This window comes from Bombus impatiens, unplaced genomic scaffold (genome assembly GCF_000188095.3).
Source record: "Bombus impatiens unplaced genomic scaffold, BIMP_2.2 scf_0203, whole genome shotgun sequence".
Lineage (NCBI taxonomy): Eukaryota > Metazoa > Arthropoda > Insecta > Hymenoptera > Apidae > Bombus > Bombus impatiens.
Window position 1 is genome coordinate 372,801 of NT_176622.1, and position 21,768 is coordinate 394,568.

A 21,768-nucleotide genomic window follows, 5' to 3' on the forward strand; every position below is an offset into this window, starting at 1 on the left:
AGTAATACGGTTTTTCGATAAGAAAATTTGTCTGTAGCTTTTCTTTGAGCAAAGAAAAATTTTGATAGGAACAACGTATGAAATTTATTTGACACGGTATAATTTATAACGTTGATCGTTTCAGATTATCCTTTCCCTCAGGACACTCGTCATTCTCGGCCTACACGATGATCTACCTCGCGGTAAGTTCCTCCTTTTCGTTCGTCTTTTCTTCGAATTTATGATTATGTACGATCGCCCGATTCCGTTATCGATTCATTTTTTTATTTTTTCTACGATGAGAAATTTGAATGGCAGCAACGGGATATCTGCTTAATGGTTTGGAATTTTTATCTTCTTTCTCAAAGTCGAATGGTAATTACTTATTTTCCGTTATTTTCTAAGTTGGAAGTAAAAAGAGTCGATCCCAAGCTCACTGTGATTTTTTACATTATAGTGCTTGATGATTTTTATAATTACGCGTACTCGTTAGATATGTAAATTTTCGTAAATTAAAACGTAGAATTATTTTCATTAAACGTTATGTGTTTGGAAAAAGAAAATAGTACGCGTAGTTTTATTTTGACCAAAGTTTCGTGTTTTGCTTGCAACGTTAGTTTCACGCAGTGAAAATATCTTCATGTACATTATCGATCTAAAATATTATTCTTATCTTGTATTATCTGTTCCGTGATTCATATGAATTGCCAATTAAACAGATAACGGATGAGATTTAACGCTTATCAAATTCTTTAAGTTTCTTTAAATACAAAATATACACGACAGAAACCATCGATTGAAATTAAAAATCGTATTTAAATAGATGGAGCGAATAAAATTCACATTCTTGTTAATTACGTTCAGCGTTTACTTTCCAAGCTGGTTGCAAGTTATAGGGTATGATATAAGATTCTTTTACTTTGTCATGAGCAAAATTATGAAATGCTTATTTAACGTTTGTGTCGTTCTCTATATCTGAAGCGAAGAACTCAGAGAAATAAATGAGTACCATAACGTAAGTGTGTAAATGACTACTTTTGTTATTTCTTTACACGCGTGTATCATTATGATATCAAGCATTACGTAACGTGCGTAAAAAATCCACCTTATATGACGTCTTTGTGCATATTTATTCCCTTTTTAATTTCAACATCATTGGCATACAGAACGTTTATTATTACGTTAACGCGCCTGTAATTTTTCAATTACTTTTACGAAAATTTAACCAAATGATTATGTATATCGATGGTCACTTGGTATCGACCGTTAACTAACGATAATTGTTTTACGAAGAAGCTGCAATTTACATAATTTAAAGATATAATTCGAAGCTATCGTAATTTTCGTTAAATAGAATTCTATATATTTTTATCTTTCCGGCGTTCTTACGATTTTTTTACTCGAAAACAATTTATATGATAATAGATCGACAAAAGTTCGAAAATAATTACGAATACATGAATATAAATGACGAGTGGAAAATCGACAATTATTTTCAGTTCGTTGTATTTCTTTTTTGAGAATAACGACGCTACTGTCACCGCTCGTTTCAACTGCTGTCCGTCGTTTATGCAGCATCCAATCGTCTATCCTCTTCACTCTCTTTATTTGCAGCGAATAACCATACAACGTTGTTTATCCTGAAATATTCCCAATAATCTCTTTCGAGACGTTTCCGTCGATGCCCCTTTCCAGCTTTTCTCTGCAAGATCAACAATCGAAAATCAACAGTCTCGCGAATTCCATTCACAGATCAACATCGTGCGAACTATCGTTTGATCGATGGTACTTTCCATCTTTTTCCTCTTTCGCAAGATCAACGATCGAAAATCAACAATCTTGTAAATTCCACCTACAAATCGACATTATTTGAACAATCATTCACATGTCCTAACATTTGTACGTAAATTTACACGATATTCTCTCTTGTCAAGTGTTAAATTCATACTTCCAACAGCCTTTGTAACGTATTTCTCAGATTCAGATTTAGAAAAAATTTACACAAATATCCCGACGATCGGTACCTTCGACTAACGGAAAACCGAACGAAAAAACTAACAGTTTTACCGTGGAATTTCTTGGCACTGGACGCGCGTCATCTCCCGTTAGATATTTTCTTACAACGTCGAACATCTTTTTCCATTGTAATTAGCTTGGAACCGAAGAGGAAAATTGAGATACGAAAATACGAGACTGACGGTAGAGTTAAATTCGCTGTTGAAAAGATTGACGTACGCGTGACACACGATTGGCTAATTTCATACTTTCGAAAAACCACGTTTCATCATCGCCAACCTACTGTGCTTCGCCTTTATCTCGCAGATTGCATCGCACACACCTTTTACTTTCTCTGCTTTTTTACAGCGTTGACAATACCACGTTACGAGGACAAAAAACGTTCCATTTCCATAATAACTCTTTCGATGGTGTGTGCAATTTCTCTATGTTTGTTTTGTTTCTATGGTGTTCTATAGCTGTACTTACAATTAAGGATGACATGGAAGGGTAGCAAGCTGTTGAAACACTTCCTGCAACTTCTGTGTATACTTATGGCCTGGTTCACGGCATTGTCACGAGTTTCTGATTATAAACATCACTGGAGCGATGTTCTGGCCGGCTCGACCCTTGGTACCATCGTGGCACTAGTCGTGGTGAGTATTATTCTCCTTAACTATCCCATTGTGCGATCATAAATTACACGCGATCGTGAATATGAAATATACGATGTATCGAGTTCGAACTTTTACGACCTCCGTTGGCCGTATTCGCTCGTGGAAACTAATCGGCAATACCGAGACGCTCTGCGTACATACGATGCAGCTCTAATTCATCTGCATTCTATTTATTCGAGGGAAATTTCACTGGGTCAGCCTGTGCACGAAAACCACAGCAGAGAAACGCGAATACGTATCCGTTGATTTTTCTATTTTAACGTCGCTTCGCGATTAGGAGGCAGATAATTTTAACGCGGTATAATTGGAAACGAAAAGAACGTTTTACGTTTTAACGTTGTTATATTACGACCAGCAATATTTTGATCGTTTCGAAGAGAATGCGAAAATGTACGTTTAACGAAATGTACGAAATCAAATATAGGGACAATTTTGGTAATAGAAGATCGATCGATATCGAACATCGAAATTTAAAACAGCTTCCCTGTGTAAAACAGAAAATGTGATTTATTTCGTTGTATGATATCACGTGCTAGAAAATGAACAAATCGTGGATTATCGTGTTTGCAGCCGTGTGATCTATATATGTGACATATGCGAGTCTCCCAGAAGCGAAATTGATCGACTCTATTTTCTGTCAATTTCCTCAATTCCACCTGCACGATTAACGTCCAATTCAAAAACGAAGAAAAACAAAACAAGAAAAGAAAAGAAAAGAAAGTACTTCCGCAAGTTCGCGGACAAACTTGAAAAATAGCGTTTGGTAAATTTCAAATACAAGTGACATCGTCGTTTTCTTTCGCTTTTCAATTTACCGAGTTGATCGATAGTGGCCTTTGAACGTCTCGCGTAATTCCCGGACAAATATACGGCTAATAATAATCAGTCGATCTTGGAATGATTTTTTTGCAGGCGAACTGCGTGGCGAACCTGTTCAAAGATCGGAGTCGTTGCTCGATGGATGAGAAACACCGTGCAGCCGATTACGAAACAGGGGGCGGTACACAGGTGAATAATGGCTCTACTAATCGCAACTGTTGACCTAACGAGCTAGCTCTTCGCTTGCTGACCACACCAAGACCGTGACTCGTCTTCTAATTGTCTCTGGGGAGCTAGTCTGGTCTCAGGGAACAAAAGCACATGCTACTGGCCGCCTGAAGTCGAGTTATACGAAAAACATACGGTGTCCGAATGTTGGTGTCGCGAATTTTATTGTTCGACAGCGAAACTGCCTTACGCGCTGCTGGGGACCCTTCATCATCCGCCCACCTTCTCGGCGATTCTTCTAGACGTAGCCTGTTTCAACATGATCCATCATAATCATCATAATCATCATCGGCTGGTGTTCCATGCTGATCGTATTCCAATTAAAAAGAAAAGAAAAACAAAGAGAAAGGAGCAAAAAGCAGCAATATTTCATGGGATGGAACGGATTATTTGACGTACGAATTTCTCTTTTTCATACTAATGCTTCGCGACGAAGCTTCTTTTATCAACGTTCTCTACTTTCCATCGAGCTTCTGTGGTCAGTTTTAATACAAACTATCATCTTTTATTATATGTCCCAAGTGTCCCTTTAACGATGCAATCGATAAGCAAGCGATTCTACGTGGAAGAACAAGTGGAAAGTGCAAAGTAACATTTTCTCGCATCATGACGATGATGATTCGTTACCGTGAAAACGAAATTCGGAAGTTTATCAATTATCAATTAAACACGTGGAAACTCTGTTCTCGTGAAATCTCGTGAGGCCGGATCGATTTTATTCGAACATTTTTCGCTCCTTTCCGCGCGTAACGATACAACGATCTGCCATCGATCGTTTATTCGTATTTATCGGTAATTAGCTAAACTCGTATATCGACACGTTCTGAAATTCCATTCTATCGAAAACGAAGCGCCGTGTAAATAAATTTCGTTCTATATCGTCGACTTATTTCTTCCACGTAGAATCATCCCCTTGCCGATTGTATCATGGTTACCGGGACAACCTGTATTTCGTTTCTTTTTTTCTTTTTTCCTACTTTTCTCTTTTGGTGGAAGCGAAGAGCGAACTATACATATATTATATGTGTCTTGTCGATGTCCTAGCTTTGTTGAAGGGACGTTCGTGTTATCGATACGTCGTCGTTATCCCTTATTTCGTCCAAATTGTCCGTTCAAGGAAGATCTAGCACAGGTCTGGTTCTTGTTATTTTATGTCTATTTTAGATGGTGATGTTTCTCTTTATTTTTTAGCCGATTTTATCGACGAGTAACCGAATTATTGCTTATACGTATAATTCGTTGTTGGCGCAATGATAGGCAAATATCGTTAATCTTTTATCGATAGTCGCGTTTAATGCGAGAATTTTTGTACAGGCAATGCAACCGTGTTTGTAGTTTCAGCGAAGATGTATTTATTTCTTGTTGAGCGTTATTTATTTATAGACAGGGAGAAAAGAGTAAGCGAGCAAATATTTTTCCCCCGATTGTAGAGGATATATTGCTCGTTGTTCGCGAGAAGGCACGCTATATTTTTTAATTGGAGAGCAGAGCAGGCAAACGCGGTGTTAACGTTCATTTTTATTCTTGTACTATATTTTCGTAGATATTCTTGTTGGTATCTGGTGCTCTTGATCCTACTTACGCTAAAGTTGTTTAACTTTAAAAAAAACGTACTACATATGCTAAGATACGAAAGGCGATTTTATTTTCTTCTTCTTTCTTTTTTTTTTTTTTGCGCTTAATTAGTCTCGAATTTCTTGAAAAGGTCGCAGAGGTAGCAAAATTTTCAGTATTGACCATTTTTTATCCTACACGTATACTATATTATAGTATGTCATTGAAGATGCACGATGAAGCACGCAAATATCATTCGTTGCTTGTTGGACGATTATGGTACGTATTGTTAGGTTTGCAAGTTTATCGTAGATTTAAATATAGATAATTGAGCGGCTCAGACGGAAAATGGTACAAGTGAGATACATAGAAATAAATTTCTATATAGAAAAGTCTGTATGCGTCGAACAATTTCAGCAAATTATCTTACACAAAGTAAGACTAATATATGTATAAGCTACTAAGAGGCAGAAGAACGATAGAAAGAAATAACTAAAAGTACAGATACGTTTCGCAAATTCGCAACTTGGGTTGAATTATTTCTTTCAATCTGTTCGTTCGCTCCATAAAAATAATTGTATCGTTGTTAAAAAAGAAAAGGATACGCTTGTACCGCTTTTCCATCGAGTCTGCTGATTCTTCGTTCAATGTGATCGTTTACGAATACATTTGCACAATATTATCTTAAGAATATGTTTAAAAAGAAAACATAGAAAAAAAAAGATATCTGTAAAGAAAGATCTCCGATAGCGTGAAGAGATTCGCGTTTATTCGAATCTCCGGTTCCCCGCGAAAGCAATGGAATCTGTTATAATAGCAAATATATGATGCAATAATAAGTGGACTGTTCGTTACGAACGTTTAATGCAAAGTATTACAGTAAAGATCGTTAGTTAAATAAAAGGAAGGAGCAAGTAAGCGAATTAGTAATAAAAATTAGAAAAACTCCACGGAGCTATGTATAATCCTATTTGAATTTACAATTGTAGATCGTAAAACCATTTCGAATCTGTATACATTTCTAGATTATGAAAGTATAGGTTCTTAAATATTATACAGTAGATGTACGCGTTTTAGAGGACGAGAGGAAAGAGTTGGAAAAAGCAGAAAAGTTGGGAGACGACCCTCTCGTCCATTGATTTTCTATTAAAACTTTTTACGTAATTCGGATAGCCGACGTACTAGGTATGCGTGCTAACGTCTCTAAATCATTTTCGATATAATTATACCGATAGTACCTATATCGTACGATTTACGTATGATGTACGCGTATGCATGGTGCTTTGAAGCTTCACAAGGCGAGCCACGTAAACCGTTACAACAGCCAAATATCTTTCACCGTTTCATTCGATGGAACGAGATATTATGGAACTGTAGGTTGGACAATTTATTTAAAAACGTATCGAAAAATAACAGACAGGCGAACAAGAAGCGAACCTCTTCGAATATTTCGGGTTTCCTGTGAAACAAAGTATCACCAGACTGCAGCGTGTGCCAATCTCTTTTACAAGAAACGACGTTAGAATACTGCATAGGTAAAAATAAGAAAAGAATGTCTTAATATATCTAAATAAAGAATGTCTAAATATGGACTCTTAAATAGTTTATTGAATACAGAATGTTAAAGAGGACTCGAGGAAAATCCATTTAGGAAAGGTTTTTAAAAAAGTTAAGAAACAGGAGAGACGATCCTTAATATTCAAGGTCTACCCTATATGTGTATAAAAGAATCGTATGTACAGTGATATGAAAGTTTCAACGCGATAGTTCGATTTGTAATAATTGCGTGACTCGCCTTGTGTAGAAGTAGAACCGTGATGTTCTACTATACGGCATTGCTGTATCATCAACTGGAAGTATTGTGTACCTGTACACTGTTGTAGTAGACAAAACCGTGTACGTTTATATGTTAAGATAGAAATCTTTATTTATTTTATAAAGGATATATATATATACATCGTATATATATCGTATATTCGATTCGTTAACGAAAAGGATGTCAGAAAGAGACCAATAAGTGATATTTCAATTACTGTCTTCACCCATGGCCACTACTTTGCTAACTATAGCGACACTATCACGATAATCGAAAGCAAAGATTCTTCGGAGCAAATCTCTCCCTCTCTCTTCATTTTTCTTTTCATTTCAAGTAAAAAATCTTGTGTAAATGCATTATTCGTTCAGGTTTTCGCCATTCCTTTCTAAATCGAATCGTTGTATTAAAATAAAATTGTGCTCGATGCATCCGGAAAATTCCTAGCAAAATATCCGAGTTTCGTATATAGTCTCGATCGAACTAGATGAATCGTTAAACGGCTTACTATTTCCTTCGCAGCATTTGCTTTTCTCTAATCTATTTTTCAGACAACCAATCGCAAAGCAACGTGATTGTTCTTAATCGAGACGATCATCCTCGTACGTCTTTAAAATTATTTTGCTCTCGAAGACAACGCTGTTGCCTTTTTTGCTGGAATTGCAGATGTACAGGGTTGTCCGTTAGTAACTTTACGAACAGCCTAACGTGTATAATACTCTCATAAGCGATAGCTTTCATCCGCAAATAATACCGCAATCGTAGCTTCTAATAACGCACTCCTACGAATTAATTACCAAGAATATTATCGCTTCATGTTCCTCTCAAACTTATTTCAGATACTATTAATGATTACTTACAATCAACCGTATGTATAACGTAACAATGCTTACGCGCGCATTAAACGGAAAAATATGGAATTGCTCTGCGTTTGCAGACCGTATCATACTAATCCAACGAACTTTCTGTGTCGCTTTTTACCACTTTTATCTATATATTGTAAAACTTAAAGATCAGTCGTACGTGGTTTATAAATACGATGACCATATTCTCTGAGAGAAAATAATTTGCCTTGTAAGCTAATAATAATAATTTGCAAGCTTTGTTCCATCATATTTCCAAGCCGATTCGTGTCTGTGGTAGGAGTCCACGTATTGTAGAATTCGTATCATTTTTATCTGGCTCGATATCATTGGAACAAACTTTCGGTTTAAATCTGTAAATGCTTTGGAACAATGAAAAAATAGAAATAGATAATTGATGTGGTCTTTACAGGAAACTACATTTACGTTAAACGGAACGCTGCTAAATAGAAAAGAGTTCTCCGTAATGTTGTAAAAATGAAAAACGAGATGGTGGATTTTTTTTTTGGGAGAGATAAATAAACGAAGAGAGGAGCTACTCGAATTACAAAACTGATCTTTACGATCAACGATCGTCGCTGTACTTTGTTTAAAACTTAAAATTAAGAGACAATGTCAGAGGAATTTCTGCGAGTTTCGTCCGTGCAGCTAAGCATTACGAAACTTCGTTCTGTCTGAAATGAAAAGTATTCGATTAAAATAGGAAACATAATTAAGAAACGATAGTAATAGAGATCCAGGAGGAGTGACACAAGATTTTTTACGTGCAGTACATTCCCAATTTATCAATGAAACAAATGTAACGCTATACTCTTTCGACACCTTTTAGATTTAGCGTATTATCTTCCTTCTCGAATCGAAAAATCGACGACGAAGTATGTGGTTTGTTTCTTTTTTTTTTCTTTTTTTTTCTTTCATACATCTGCAGCCAAGTTCGAAAACATTGTCGGAATTGACCGATATGTAAATTATTGTATCGTTCGAAACGTGCTACTGTATTCTGATTTACGATTAGAATAACGAAGCACTCTCCTTGTTATTCGTATGAACGGTTAATTTTATGTCTGCGTTAAGATATAAGTCGAGTGTATTATAATATCTTTAACATATTATATGTGTATATAAATATGTTATATTTTAATGTCTTATTGACCGTTGATCTTGTTCCTATGATTGTATTTCGCAATTGAAATTCGCGCGTATGACGCGCGTGACAAATATATTCTACTCTTTTTTTTTTCTTTTTTCAAAAATATGAAATTAATAATATAAAACACATCTTTGCCTTTTGTTGAGTTGTTGGCAATTGACATAGTCTGTACGTTGCTTAAAAAAAGAAATAATATTGATTCCTTAAGGCGAGCTGATAAAGGGTGTGACGAAGGATATTTATATATTTTGAAGGAAACGAGACATTTTTTAATACATGTTTTTAAATATTTTAACATTACGATGTTAAAATTATTATGAACTTGTATTGTAAATATATGTATAACGTAATTTAATTGCAAGAGTTATTTTTCTTTTTTTCAGTAGATTTTATTTTAGGTATGTAATCTCGTGTGAACTTTTATTTATAATTTTTCGTACTAGAAGCAAACGACGATGAAAAATTTAGAAACAGTTGATAAGCAATATGAATTGACATAAGTATATATCACTATGAAATAATATTTCAAAATATATTTCATTAATCTTTGTATTCTTTCAACGTGTTCTTGAAAATGAGTTTCCCTTTCTATGTGCCCACATTTGTTCAATTTCTTTTTACGCGTCTTTTACATTTATTGTGTGTATCGATACGTCATTAAGTGACGTTCGAGTATTTTGTAATCAAGAAACGAATTGTTTATATGTAGTGTAGTTATACGACGATAAAGATATAACTACGTTCAAATGCGAATAAAATTCACGAGAAACATGATTCATGGGATAAGTTAGATTAGATAATTTATGAATACTTTTACATTCTACCGTACTTCCAACTTCGAACTATAAAATGTAATAGAAAATAAAAATTTACGAACAAGGGGTGGTATATTGTATTTTTAATTGTTAAATTTCTATTGTTATACATAGATAATTTTATTATTAACGTTATTAGATGTTTAGTATTAACTAAGCGATCTTCTGATAATTACGATAACTTTATCATGGAAAATTAAGATTAAATTACGATTACCGTTGATGAAACAAGCTCAAAACAATTAAATGGAATTGGTAAAATATTTATAGATATTAATATGCTCGTGGAAAATATTTTACGAACATTCCAAACCACGAGAAATCAAATAAAATATTTCTACTTAATAAAATACCAGCATCTTAATTGCTGTAATGCAAATTGGCGGTCAATAAGATGTTAATTGTTAAATATAAAATACGATCGATTTCGTTAGACGATAATTTAAAAAAAAAAAAAACAACTCTAAAGAGAAGACGATAAGCCTTAATTTCACAATGTGTCTTTCATATTCTTTAAATATTAGAGAAAATAAAAACAAGCAAAAAAAAAATATAACGCGAAGTAAGTTGAATCGATTATTAAGGGGCTACATAAATCCAGGAAATTATCAATTTCTTTCCATATCTTTTGTATCTTCAAGCCTGTCAAATATTTAAGCGCTTTAAACGTTTTACCGTGAAGCGATTACTGTCAAAAGCGATACCAAAAGTATTAAAATAATCTGCGAATTGTTGCATCGGCAAATAATACTTTTACAATAATAATAATAATATTTTTGCAAAACTTGCACGACTGTAAAACCTAAATATCTACTATTTTGAACAATGAGCATTTTTCTTGATAATTACATTTCCTTGGATCAGAAACATGTTGAAAGATACGTAGTTTTTAATTTCCTAAAGATAAGTAGCTCCTTAATTTGTTAACTGGGCAAAGACGAGTTAACTGGTCGCTGGCATTAGTAATATCTTGTACTTAATAATTCATTTATCTCCTCCTTCTTTATCTCATAATTACTCTGATATTAAAGATAATAAATATATTAATCCATTTACATTTGCATAGAATTCGATCGTAGGATTAATTCGTCTTTCTATTAATTATTTAAAAAATCGCCCAGTTAACGAGTTAAAACGACTGAGTTGAATATTACTAGCAGTATAAACTATGTCTAACGCGATTTATCGGATTTGCACGATGGATCATGTTCCCTGTGCTCGTTCATACAGACGAAGGGATCGTTAATCGTTGCTTAAAGAGTTTCGTATTTATTCTAGGGCAAGTCTCCTGCTATTACTTCGAGCAAAAATGTAAACAAGGGGTTTACGATATACAACGCAATAACATTGATTAAAAAGAAAAAATTGTAACACGTGTACCGTTTTATTGTGATATCATGGTCATTAAATTCTGCACAGATCGAGAATGTATACACCAGATCGAAGTAATAAGTTCGCTCATCTTTCGATGAAATAATATCGAAATTTCGATCGCTGTGATAACAAAGATATTAATAATTCTAAGTTTTATTCGATGAAAGTAACCGTTGGCATTGGTATATAACGTCTAATAAATAAAATATAAAAAGTGATGGATACTGTTGAAAAGTTTATTTGAAACGATAAAGCGTCATTGTATCGTAATAATTCTAAGTTCTATTCGATTAACATCGATATACATATAACGTTTAAATACATGAAATATATTGAAAGTGAATAAATATTCTTCAAAATTGTTGTTTCCATATATTCTAAGGCATCGTTGCGCATACCTACTGAGAGATCATCGGAGAACGATCAAAGGGAAAATACGATTGAACGTAATTAAAAAATTCAGCCTTAGGTGAGAAGAAGACAAGCATTTCGAACAATCTCTGCTTCAGCTTACGAGCTAAGATTTTGTTAAAAAAAAAAAAAAATCCGAAGAGTCGATGCATCTAGAGTTTTGAAGATTACACACACGGTAGCGACGAATTACGCTCAATTCAATTTATGTGAGTAGATAATTTACAGATGCGATAAATCATCGAACTGGAATTACTTAACGAAAGAAAAAGATCTTTAAACCCGTTCCTTTAAATTCGATTCGTACGGTAATATGTATAAATAACGATGGCTTCTCTTCGTTGAGACGAAATCGTTCATCACTGGTTCACGAACAGTAAAATGGACGAGGTATAAATACATTATAGTAGCTTTGACCAGTGCACGCCACTTAAGCAGAAACAGTGGCACACGTGATCCTTCTTGATCGGCATTTCGTATCCAAAGAGAGGATACAGCACCGATAAAATCTACTCTTTCTACCATTAATAATACCGATAGGTATCTGGTTATAAATGATAGCCTTTATTATCTTGTATACGCAAGAATACGAGGAATCACGTCGAAAGTATTCAAACACGAGCGTAATGCGAAATTAGTCTTGTACTACTCGGAACTGTCTTGTACACGAAATGTTGAAATAAAACTTCCTGTACGTGCGTCTCTGACGTTATTGATAAATTACCGATTCGGAGGATATCATCGATTAACCGGATAAATTGGAAAATAAAGAAAAATATGTTGTTATTTTTGTATTTAGAGGTAGGATCGTAACAACTATTATTTTATTCTTTGGATAAATCTATCACACCGTTCTGAGCCGAAAAACCTTTGTTGCACTTTCTTACATGGACTAGGGATAAAAACAAAAGAACATCTTACACCTATCGATTGTATCTAGAACTATCTTCTAGTTATTATTTACTGTAACTAGCGCATCTGAATATGGATGGCGAGCACAAACTCGCGTTGTCATTTTCAACAAAATATATGCTACGTGTTTTATAAATTTTCTTGAAATTCAGATTTATTTACGTCGACTTCTCGCAATAAATAAATAAACTGATCTAAATTTGAAGTTTAAAAATTACCAAGTTCGACAAGGGCTACCAATGTATTTACATCTCGAATTTAGTTTAATTGTACCGGAACACGATTTACGCAAATGTATCCAGGGACAAGATGATGTACATAATACAGGGTTACCGAAGCTGCCTTTTACCAATAACTTCTCATTCGTGTAATGGAAGATGACATTCGTGAAACTGGTTTTAAAGATTCGTTCATTTACTTCATCTAGATTAATGTTCCCGGCCGACAAAATTGATCAGTGAAAAAATTTCGTTGCTGCTATCGTTATTAGCTCAATAGCAAGATAGTTTTCAGTACTTGCTATCGTCAGTCGAAGTCATTAATCTCGAGATAACTGAAGGATGGTTTTGGTGAGGGCCAGATGTGTAGCCTAGAAGAGGCGAGAAATTCTGGTTGAAAGAGGAGGTGAAACGATAGTACGTCGTGTGGAAAAGGGGAAGACTCGTTGATGGATTGGAAGGAGGAACCTAAAGTCAAGGAAATTCCCGGTGAAGGTGGAAATATGGAAGGTGGCAAAAAACAAGAGTGAAGAAAAGTTCAATTTTTGAGAAATAAAGTACAAGTTAAATAATAGATAGGTAATGAATAGTGGAATAAATAAATAGATGCATGAACTGTAATGGTGAAAATGTTTATATAAAAATAAAGTACTTAGAGGAGACGAAACAGATAACCAAGGAATTGATATATTTTTATGTTATTAGTTGTAGTTTTCTTTTATGTTCATAAACTATATAAAACTAAGTCCAATTTCTAGACCATCAGGCTGAAATAAATATCTATATATGTACATAGATAATTGGATGGCAGCAGAGTAGTGGGTAAGTTACCCAGTTATAAAAATAATTAAAAGGCCCGGATTTGATTCCCTGACACCCCCATAGTCCGTAATTTAATTAGCAACCAAAAATCAACCAATCTAGAATGGAGTGTTGTTTGGAAAAAAGTTCATTTTAAGGTCGACGAGCTAAAATGGTGTAATAACTATATATACTAATGCTTCCCTTAAACTCTAACAATGAAAAACGCTAGAAATTTATGTAAACAAAATACATAGATTTTTGGTAGGAAAAGAAAAATTTCGTTGTCTTATTAGTCCAGTCGACTTAAGCGTAAAAGATCCGGGAATAAATTGATAATAGAAATTTTTTTGCATATAATTCGAAACGATATTTAGAACAAAATAAGCGACTTTGAAACAATTTTCCTTTAACGAAATATCGATTGACGAAAGAAACAATTTTTTTTTACATTTTGCTTTATAGCTTTGAAACTATTTGTCGTACGTGAAAAAGCTTCGGTAGAATGTTGTAACTAATAAAATTATCTGGAAAATGAGACCTGTTCGTTACGGTAAGCACAATTGCTAGGTTGAAAATTAGTAAAAAGCGAAAAAGAAGTTCTTTTTTCTTAAGTTGTTTGCAACATTAGTTAAAATTGTCGTACAATATCAAGGTTCTGTAATAAATAAATACTAGTCATACCAAAGTAGTGTTCCAAATTTCGAATCTTCTGTTAATTTTCGTACAATCAATTTCTTAACTTACGAAGCGAAAAATTTTAATTTGCGATAAAAACATATCAGCTTATCTCGATTTATCCTCCGACCTTCTACGCTATCTGAAAGACCTACCATATATTTTGGTATTCAAATGAACAAAAATTTTTATATTCAAGTGCTTGACTAAAATATAGCAAAAATAAACTTTTGTTTAGTTGTAAAAAAAAGAAACTTGCAGTTTTCATTTTATCGTAATGGAACTTGTTTCAATCGATTTCTGGAGTCATTTTATGTAATTTAAAAAAAGAACGTTTCTCTAGGACCGATTGCCTTTAAGATAGATTGGATGCCCATAAAGGTTTAAAAAACGTTAGCAAAATTGTCTCATTTTCGCAGCAGGCGATTAGAGGCTTTCAAAGTAGCGAGCGAAGCTACTTAAGGGCACCACGAGTCGTTTTTAACTCGATCACGCGAAAATTAACTGTAACTTATGGAAAAAAATCGCATTATCTCGACAACTATAGAACTAATTCTGTTTTCTAATTTGAGGTTATTCAAAGAAAGAAAAACTAGGACTTCTTGTTTTACGTTACTTAAGGGCTGAAAATAAGAACAAAATTTTTATGTTTCCTTTTTCACTCATCGTTATTGTTAAAATTACATTTATCGTTGCAAAGTCATATTGTCACGGATAAACAATCATTTCTATAATGTTGAAGTTTAAAAATTATGTTATTATTTATGTCGTTATTTATTTCATTTTTTATTAATTATTTTATTGTTTATTATTACGTTATGTTGTAAGAGAACGCGAGTCATATGAGAAAAAGAACCCCTCTGTCCTTGTCTAATTAAATATGTACACTAACGCCGCTCGTTAATCGGTGTTAGACTTACACGTTATACTTTACTGCACTTTAGTGCATGATTTATTAGACAAGGACACAAGTGGCCTCTATGCAGTGTTGTCTTCCTACTCCTATATCATTTTTTGAGTTCGTTCACGCATTTTTATGGTTATTAATCATTCATCCATATTGTTTTATGTGCATTTAATTTTGTAAGCTTATCTGCGTTTCGTGGAATTCAAAAGTTAGCTTATTTATGCTTTACCTATCGTTCCCTGCTTTGTTATAACTCACTAGCTTTGTAATGGAATTATCCTAAAAGAATAAAATTCTATGACACATGTATAAAATAATAATTTATGTCATTGGAAAAGAAGAACAATCGTTATTGAACTGACATAAAATTTATTTAAATTTCAGAACGATTCATCATTACTTCAAACAAGAATTACATTTTACAATGCGATTGAAAGAAATGGAGACAGCACTATTTAAAAGCAGTCACACAATCGAATTAAATACTTAATAGAGAAGCAACTGCGAGTGTATCTGTACTTAATTTACCGTGTTTATATGAAACTTAGCCTTAATACCCCATTATTTACAACTATGTTATTTCCCCGTCAGATGGGATATTATTTATTTCATAGCCAATATATCATAGAATCTGTCATTTATTTCAATAGAGTAAGTGTATTGTACCATATTTTAGATGTCATATATGTATGTCATTTTCAATCCTTTCATCTCTTCTATTAAAGATCTTTGGTACATACATTACATGTGACATGCATTACTATTCGAAAATCATAATGTGGGGGACAATATTGTTGTATACGTTTCTTTATAATAGATAACTGACAGAATGTTTTGTTATATATTAAAACAAACATTGAAGTTAATAAAAACATGTATTTTATTTATTTAATGTATATACATCTCTTAATTAAGAAAAAGCAAGCTAAATAGTGTTAAAAATTCTTGAAATATCCGAATACTAATCTCAGTCACTATATGTCTTTCGAATAATGTTCAATTATTCAATTTATTTCAGATACATATCAAATCAGTACTGTCATGATAAATAACTAGCTTAATAAATATTATTTATGAATTTCTAATTATTTCATTTTTCACAATTAATTTCATAAATCAATAAAATTGATAAAGCGTTTAAATTAGATAGTAGAGACATCAAGCGCTGAATATAGATACTATCATGGCCCAGTTCGACCCAACTGATATTTTAAACTATAGTCATTACGTTTCCTGCGATGTATAATGTGTTAGTATAATTGTTTTAGATGCGAGATATTTGCAAATATGTAATGCGACGTGAAATTGTTAATTTCGATACAACCACATTCAGATAAAAGTATTTTTTAGATATATTTTACGTGTCATTGTTCGGGTTAATCAAATTTTTTAAGTATAAAAGTAACCTCAAAATCAGTGATGCTCGTTTTACGTAGCTTTCAAAATACGAACTTGCTCGTGTTGCTTGGTGGTCTGTTAATGTGTCTTGTTTTTATGATACAAGTGAAACAAATTTACAATAACAATCAGAAATACAACAGATATTTAGGATACAAGGAATACGTAAGACTTTCAGAGACAATCATATATATTCATGTTGCGTTTTCTTATGAATTTAAATCGATTCGTTTGGACTTTAGATGAATGAAATATCATCGGAATTGAAAGCAGTAGAAAAGTCTGCGAATAAATCCTCGACGTATGTTCGTCAATTAAACGAAATCCTCTTGAAACATCGTGATAAGGATTTGAAAAATATGACTGTATCACGTCCTGTTCTTTGATTAGAAATTTTTGTAGTAGGTATATTTAGAGAGAATTATTCAATATGTTAACCGTTAATACTTATGTATATGTTCAAATAATTAGTGTATTTGAACAAGTATGTTAATATTTTATTTCTGTTAGAATAATGAATTTGTACATAAGATTGCTACTTGCATAAGAAGGAGAAATATACAAATTTATGTTTTGTAAATAATATATTTGTATTTTCGTATATGAAAATCATTAATATTTTTATTTGATATTAATGTAGTGGAAGAATTCTGTTATGTATGTTATTCTATTATTATATAACAAAGAGTCACAAACTTGTGGCATAAATGAAATTTATTTAAATACCCCAAAACCGTTTCTACAATATTATGTAAAAAAACATAATAATTATGATAATAAAAATATAAAAATTATAAAACATAAAAATTATAATAATTATGAATATAAACTATAAATATCCTCTATATTGCTGTGTCATGTTGGCATTAATTATTTATTATATTTTCATATTGTAAAAAGATTGAAATAATCAATATGTCTTAAATAAGATTTTCAAGTGGCATACATTGTGGTTCTTTAGTTCCAATAAGAACTCCTCTAGGTGCACAAAGCCAAGGATCTTTGGTTGTTTTCTGCCATTTTAATAATCTTTCGTGTAAATCAAAGAATATTTTCTGAAAATAAAATTTATATATGGTTTAATATTTTAGGATATATTTGTTCAAGTATAGCAAGTGTTTCGTTTTTAATTACTTTTGCAGATGATTTAGAAGCAATATTATTTTTTTCTTCTGGATCATATTTTAAATCATACAATTCCCATTCTGGTCTTTCATAGTAATTTTCTAATGTCTTGTACCATGGAAGTGATTGTTTATTCCTGGTTCTATTCAAAAGATCCTTTAAATAAAAGAAAAATGTATGATTTATAATTTAAAAAATATTACATAACCTTTTCTCATATTAATTTTTATCTTTTGCAGGTTACCTGAAAGGTTGGTGAGACGTAAAAATCTTGATCAATAGGGAATGGCATTTTATAGTTAATGTTATGTATTAGCTTATATCTTTTAGTTCTAATAGCACGCATGGGATAATACATAGTAACTTCATGATGTGTTTGACTGGCAAAAACAGCTGTGTCATTTTCTATGGGTTCTGGAAACACATAAGTGTGTAGCAAGATAATGTTAAAGGTGTCTTAATCCTGAAGGTAGATAATTTGAATTTACCTTCAATAAGAAGTGGAAGGAGTGATTTTCCAGTCAAATGAGGAGCTTCATTTGTATCAAATGAAGATTGATCTGTATATGGTATGTTAAACCAGTCTAATAATGTTGGTACAATATCCAATAATGATGTTAAACTATGTGTTACACTATTTCTCCTATGATTAGGAATTGGTGACCTAATCATCATAGGTTCTGCCAATCCTAATGTGATAAAGTTAATTATTTTTCTATAGTAGATATCTTCAACTTTATTTTTAAAAAAAGAAGTTTCTCTTTGCTTATTTATATATTTTAAATAATTTGACTAGTACCTGGTTCATATAAATTTGTTCTACCATTTGGAAATGGTATACCATTATCAGAAGTGTAAATTACTAATGTATTATTTTTAAAACCAGCATTCTCTAGTTCTTTTAAAACTAATCCTACACCTATAAAAATTTCAATATTTATTAGTAATGGTAGTTTTGAAATTGCATCATTGTTTTTAATAAAATACCTTGATCTAAGCGAGAAATGGTTGTATATTGAGCAGAGATATCACGTCTAGCAGCTTCTGTATTTTGAACAAAATATGGTACTTTCACTTGTTCCCACTGATAGTATATTGGATACCAGTCAGGGATAGTACCCATACCAGTGTCTCCATTGCCAAATTTTTCACAAAAATTGCCATATTCTGGATGTGTATGACCACATCTATGAGGATCGTGAAATGCAATATATAAAAAGAAGGGCCTAGAAATGTAATACTTTATTTATCTTTGTCATTCTTCAAGTTGAAGTCTATCAAATTCATACTTTGTCTTATTTTGAGATAGAAATTCTCTGACTAAAAGTTTAATTTTAGTAATGTTTCGACCAACTTGAAGTATAGAATTATTTTCTTCTGTATGGGAAAAATCAAATGGATACACACTACCTGGTCCTACATGCTTTTTACCTATGATACCTGTAAAATATTTATAAATGATTTTTGAGTTTTCATAATTCTTAAATTTAAATATACCTGTCCTTATATTGTTTTTTTTTAATATTTTTGGCAAACTTTGGACAGTTTCAAATGAGTTAAAGTGATGAATTCCATGATGGAGACCATACATCCCATTTTGATGACTCGGTAAACCAGTGAGTAAGGAGGAACGACTAAAATGTTTACAAATTGTGAAAGTAACACAAAGTAATAATATGATACCTACATTGATATGAAATATTGAACAGCAAGTTGGACAATAATAATGATACCTAGGAGAACAACTGCTGACTGAAGAATATGCATTATTAAACAGTAAACTCTCTTTTGCCAAGTTATCTAGATTAGGTGTTTGGCAAATATTATTTAAATAGGATCGCATTTCAAATCCCCCATCGTCAGCTGCACAAAAAATTAAATTCTGTATTTATAATTCCCTAAGATTGTAAAATATGAAAAGATATTTTATTTTTTAATTGAAGATATACAACACAGATGAAGAATATTAACTAAAATTTGATTTTTACATGAAAATATAAAACAAAATATGTATTTTAATTTTTAAAAATTTTATTTCGCATTTCATAAGATTGAAATAACAAAATTTTTGAGAATAAAAACAGTAGTATATTTTTACCCAAAAGTAAGACAGCATTTTTATGCGGCACGATGTTTGCATTTATCTTATATAATTCTAATAAGATAAGGAAGACAAAGCAGTATAATTTACTCGAGCAACTTCTTCTTAACATTGCAATTTTGCAGATAAGAAGAGTACCGATAAAGAACACGTCAAATAAGCCACGTATCAATCTAACCACCGTCTGTATTTTTGTTTTTTTTTCTTCGTTACTTTGTATGCAGTATTTAATTTATTTCGTGGTCGATGAAAATAGAGAAAGTAGAGAAAATGAAATATCAACTTAATTACGGTCGTAATATTGTGTAATAAAATAGTGTTATCTTTATTCATATGTTAATGACTTGTTGTCTAGACAGGTTATATTCATTGTGTATTTATCAATAATGTTTTAGATACATATCTATATGTTCTGATCTTTTCGATAATTTTTACAAAAGTGTTATGATTTTTTATTAGAATTGTAATGTATTTTGTTTTTCTCGTTCTTTTTCGTCTATTTATTAATTATTTTTATTAAGATTGTTTTGATATGATTTAATCTGTCAGGAAGAAGATCATAAGTGGTGGGGAATTGTTAATATATAATAATGAGAGAAACGCCTTGCACGTGACTTGCGTGTGACTTGTTTGATACATACGATAGTTTTTTAAAATAGTAATAAATTTTTTATATCAAGCAATTTTTGATATTTAGTTATAAAAATTTCTTAATAGCTATATTTATATTTTGTACAGAGCTTTTAACATTTTTTCCTTATTAAAAATTTAATGTAAAAATTTATGTTTCAGGTAAGCAGATAAACAGTATCATTTTACTATGACTAAGAAGATAATATGTTTATTTGATGTCGATGGCACACTTACGGATCCTAGACAGGTATAAATATTTATATTAAAAACAAAATACATTCTGATTGTTATGAATAAGTTTTAATTTCTTATTAGGCAATTAAACCATCTGTGGAGAAGTTCCTTTTGGGGACTGTTAAGAAAGAGTTTGACATAGCTATAGTTGGAGGATCAGATTTAAATAAGATTAAAGAACAGTTGGGTGGTAAAAGTATATTTGAAAAGTACAAATATGTTTTTGCAGAGAATGGACTTATTGCTTTTAAAGAGGGTAAACAATTACCTACAGATGTAAGTGATACAATTAAAAGACAATATTAAATTGTTATAAAATTTTCTGTTTCTTACTTTTTATTTCTTACTTCAGACAATTCAAAGTATTATTGGTGAAGAGGCATTGCAAGATTTGATCAATTTTTGTCTGAAATACATATCTGAATTACATCTACCATTCAAGCGTGGAACTTTTATAGAATTTAGGACAGGAATGCTTAATGTATCACCAGTTGGTCGTAATTGTACTAAAGAAGAGCGTATTCAGTTTTATGAATACGATCTTGAGCATCAAATACGTCAGAAATTTATTCAAGCTATCAAAAAGGAATTTCCAGATCTTGCTTTAACGTACAGTATTGGTAAGTGAGATTTTTATATTTGTATAACATTTGTTCTTCATATAGATTGTTATTGAAAATGTGTCTATTATATGTGTAAAGGAGGTCAAATATCTTTTGACATTTTTCCTATTGGTTGGGACAAAACATATTGTCTAAGACATATTCAAGGATATGAAGAGATACATTTCTTTGGTGACAAAACAGCAGAAGGTGGCAATGATTATGAAATTTATGAAAGTGATTTAACTGTTGGACATCGTGTAACTTGTCCAGAAGATACAGTTAATCAACTCAATATTCTTATAGCATTTATTAAAGAAAAAAGAGAACGAGAACAACTGGAGGTTCCTATGCAATGTGCATAATGCAATGAATATTTAATGTACTAAATAATTTACTTAAAAAAGAAGGTACTTTTATATATTTATGTTGATTTGTTTTTCTGTTTTATTAGTAAGCATTCCATTTATAGTATTACATT

General features: G+C 32.0%; 3 protein-coding genes and 1 long non-coding RNA gene across 7 annotated transcripts in view; 2 read left to right on the forward strand and 2 right to left on the reverse strand.

Annotated features, from left to right (window-relative positions):
* LOC100747243 (putative phosphatidate phosphatase) overlaps positions 1-15,887 on the forward strand; it is a 59,187-nt gene extending 43,300 nt beyond the window's left edge. Inside the window, exons 5-8 of one of the 2 annotated variants that reach the window (XM_003487911.4) lie at positions 125-182; positions 2,454-2,630; positions 3,564-3,659; positions 15,579-15,887. In XM_003487911.4, the coding sequence (XP_003487959.2) occupies positions 125-182; positions 2,454-2,630; positions 3,564-3,659; positions 15,579-15,653 (406 nt within the window). In that variant the 3' untranslated portion in view covers positions 15,654-15,887. Of the gene's footprint in view, positions 1-124; positions 183-2,453; positions 2,631-3,563; positions 3,660-8,340; positions 9,169-15,578 lie in introns of those variants that run through there. The other variant, XM_012383165.3, reaches the window with a different exon arrangement.
* LOC117151420 lies at positions 1,507-2,602 on the reverse strand. The gene is made up of 2 exons (XR_004461329.1): positions 2,464-2,602; positions 1,507-1,681 (listed from the first exon to the last, which is right to left on the reverse strand). It is a non-coding gene; the product is annotated as an uncharacterized LOC117151420 (long non-coding RNA).
* A 1,625-nt stretch (positions 15,888-17,512) lies between the features above and the next one.
* LOC100747363 (N-sulphoglucosamine sulphohydrolase) lies at positions 17,513-19,930 on the reverse strand. Its single transcript, XM_003487912.3, has 10 exons — positions 19,816-19,930; positions 19,451-19,580; positions 19,215-19,351; positions 19,007-19,157; positions 18,705-18,943; positions 18,517-18,636; positions 18,206-18,406; positions 17,962-18,131; positions 17,727-17,873; positions 17,513-17,647 (listed from the first exon to the last, which is right to left on the reverse strand). Exons 1-10 carry the CDS (start codon positions 19,928-19,930, stop codon positions 17,513-17,515), a joined length of 1,545 nt encoding a protein of 514 aa, XP_003487960.1.
* LOC100747484 (phosphomannomutase) lies at positions 19,873-21,714 on the forward strand. 3 transcript variants are annotated; one of them, XM_012383194.3, is made up of 5 exons: positions 19,873-20,000; positions 20,611-20,698; positions 20,767-20,961; positions 21,038-21,305; positions 21,387-21,714. In XM_012383194.3, the coding sequence occupies exons 2-5, from the start codon at positions 20,639-20,641 to the stop codon at positions 21,650-21,652; spliced, it is 789 nt and encodes a 262-aa protein (XP_012238617.1). In that variant the 5' UTR covers positions 19,873-20,000; positions 20,611-20,638; the 3' UTR covers positions 21,653-21,714. The 3 variants fall into 3 exon arrangements, with proteins under 3 accessions (XP_012238617.1, XP_012238619.1, XP_003487961.1); XM_012383196.2 differs by having other exon boundaries at positions 19,952-20,177; XM_003487913.4 differs by lacking the exon at positions 19,873-20,000 and adding an exon at positions 20,270-20,476.
* The last annotated feature ends 54 nt before the right edge of the window (positions 21,715-21,768 follow it).

Coding starts and splice junctions, on each gene's coding strand:
- LOC100747363 (XM_003487912.3), bottom strand. CDS start 19,930: ATGTTAAGAAGAAGTTGCTCGAGTAAATTATACTGCTTTGTCTTCCTT. Junction 19,352..19,450: donor GTCAGCAGTTGTTCTCCTAG/GTATCATTATTA, acceptor TAAACATTTTAG/TCGTTCCTCCTTACTCACTG. Junction 18,944..19,006: donor CTATCTCAAAATAAGACAAA/GTATGAATTTGA, acceptor TTACATTTCTAG/GCCCTTCTTTTTATATATTG.
- LOC100747484 (XM_012383194.3), top strand. CDS start 20,639: ATGACTAAGAAGATAATATGTTTATTTGATGTCGATGGCACACTTACG. Junction 20,699..20,766: donor CACTTACGGATCCTAGACAG/GTATAAATATTT, acceptor ATTTCTTATTAG/GCAATTAAACCATCTGTGGA. Junction 21,306..21,386: donor TGCTTTAACGTACAGTATTG/GTAAGTGAGATT, acceptor ATATGTGTAAAG/GAGGTCAAATATCTTTTGAC.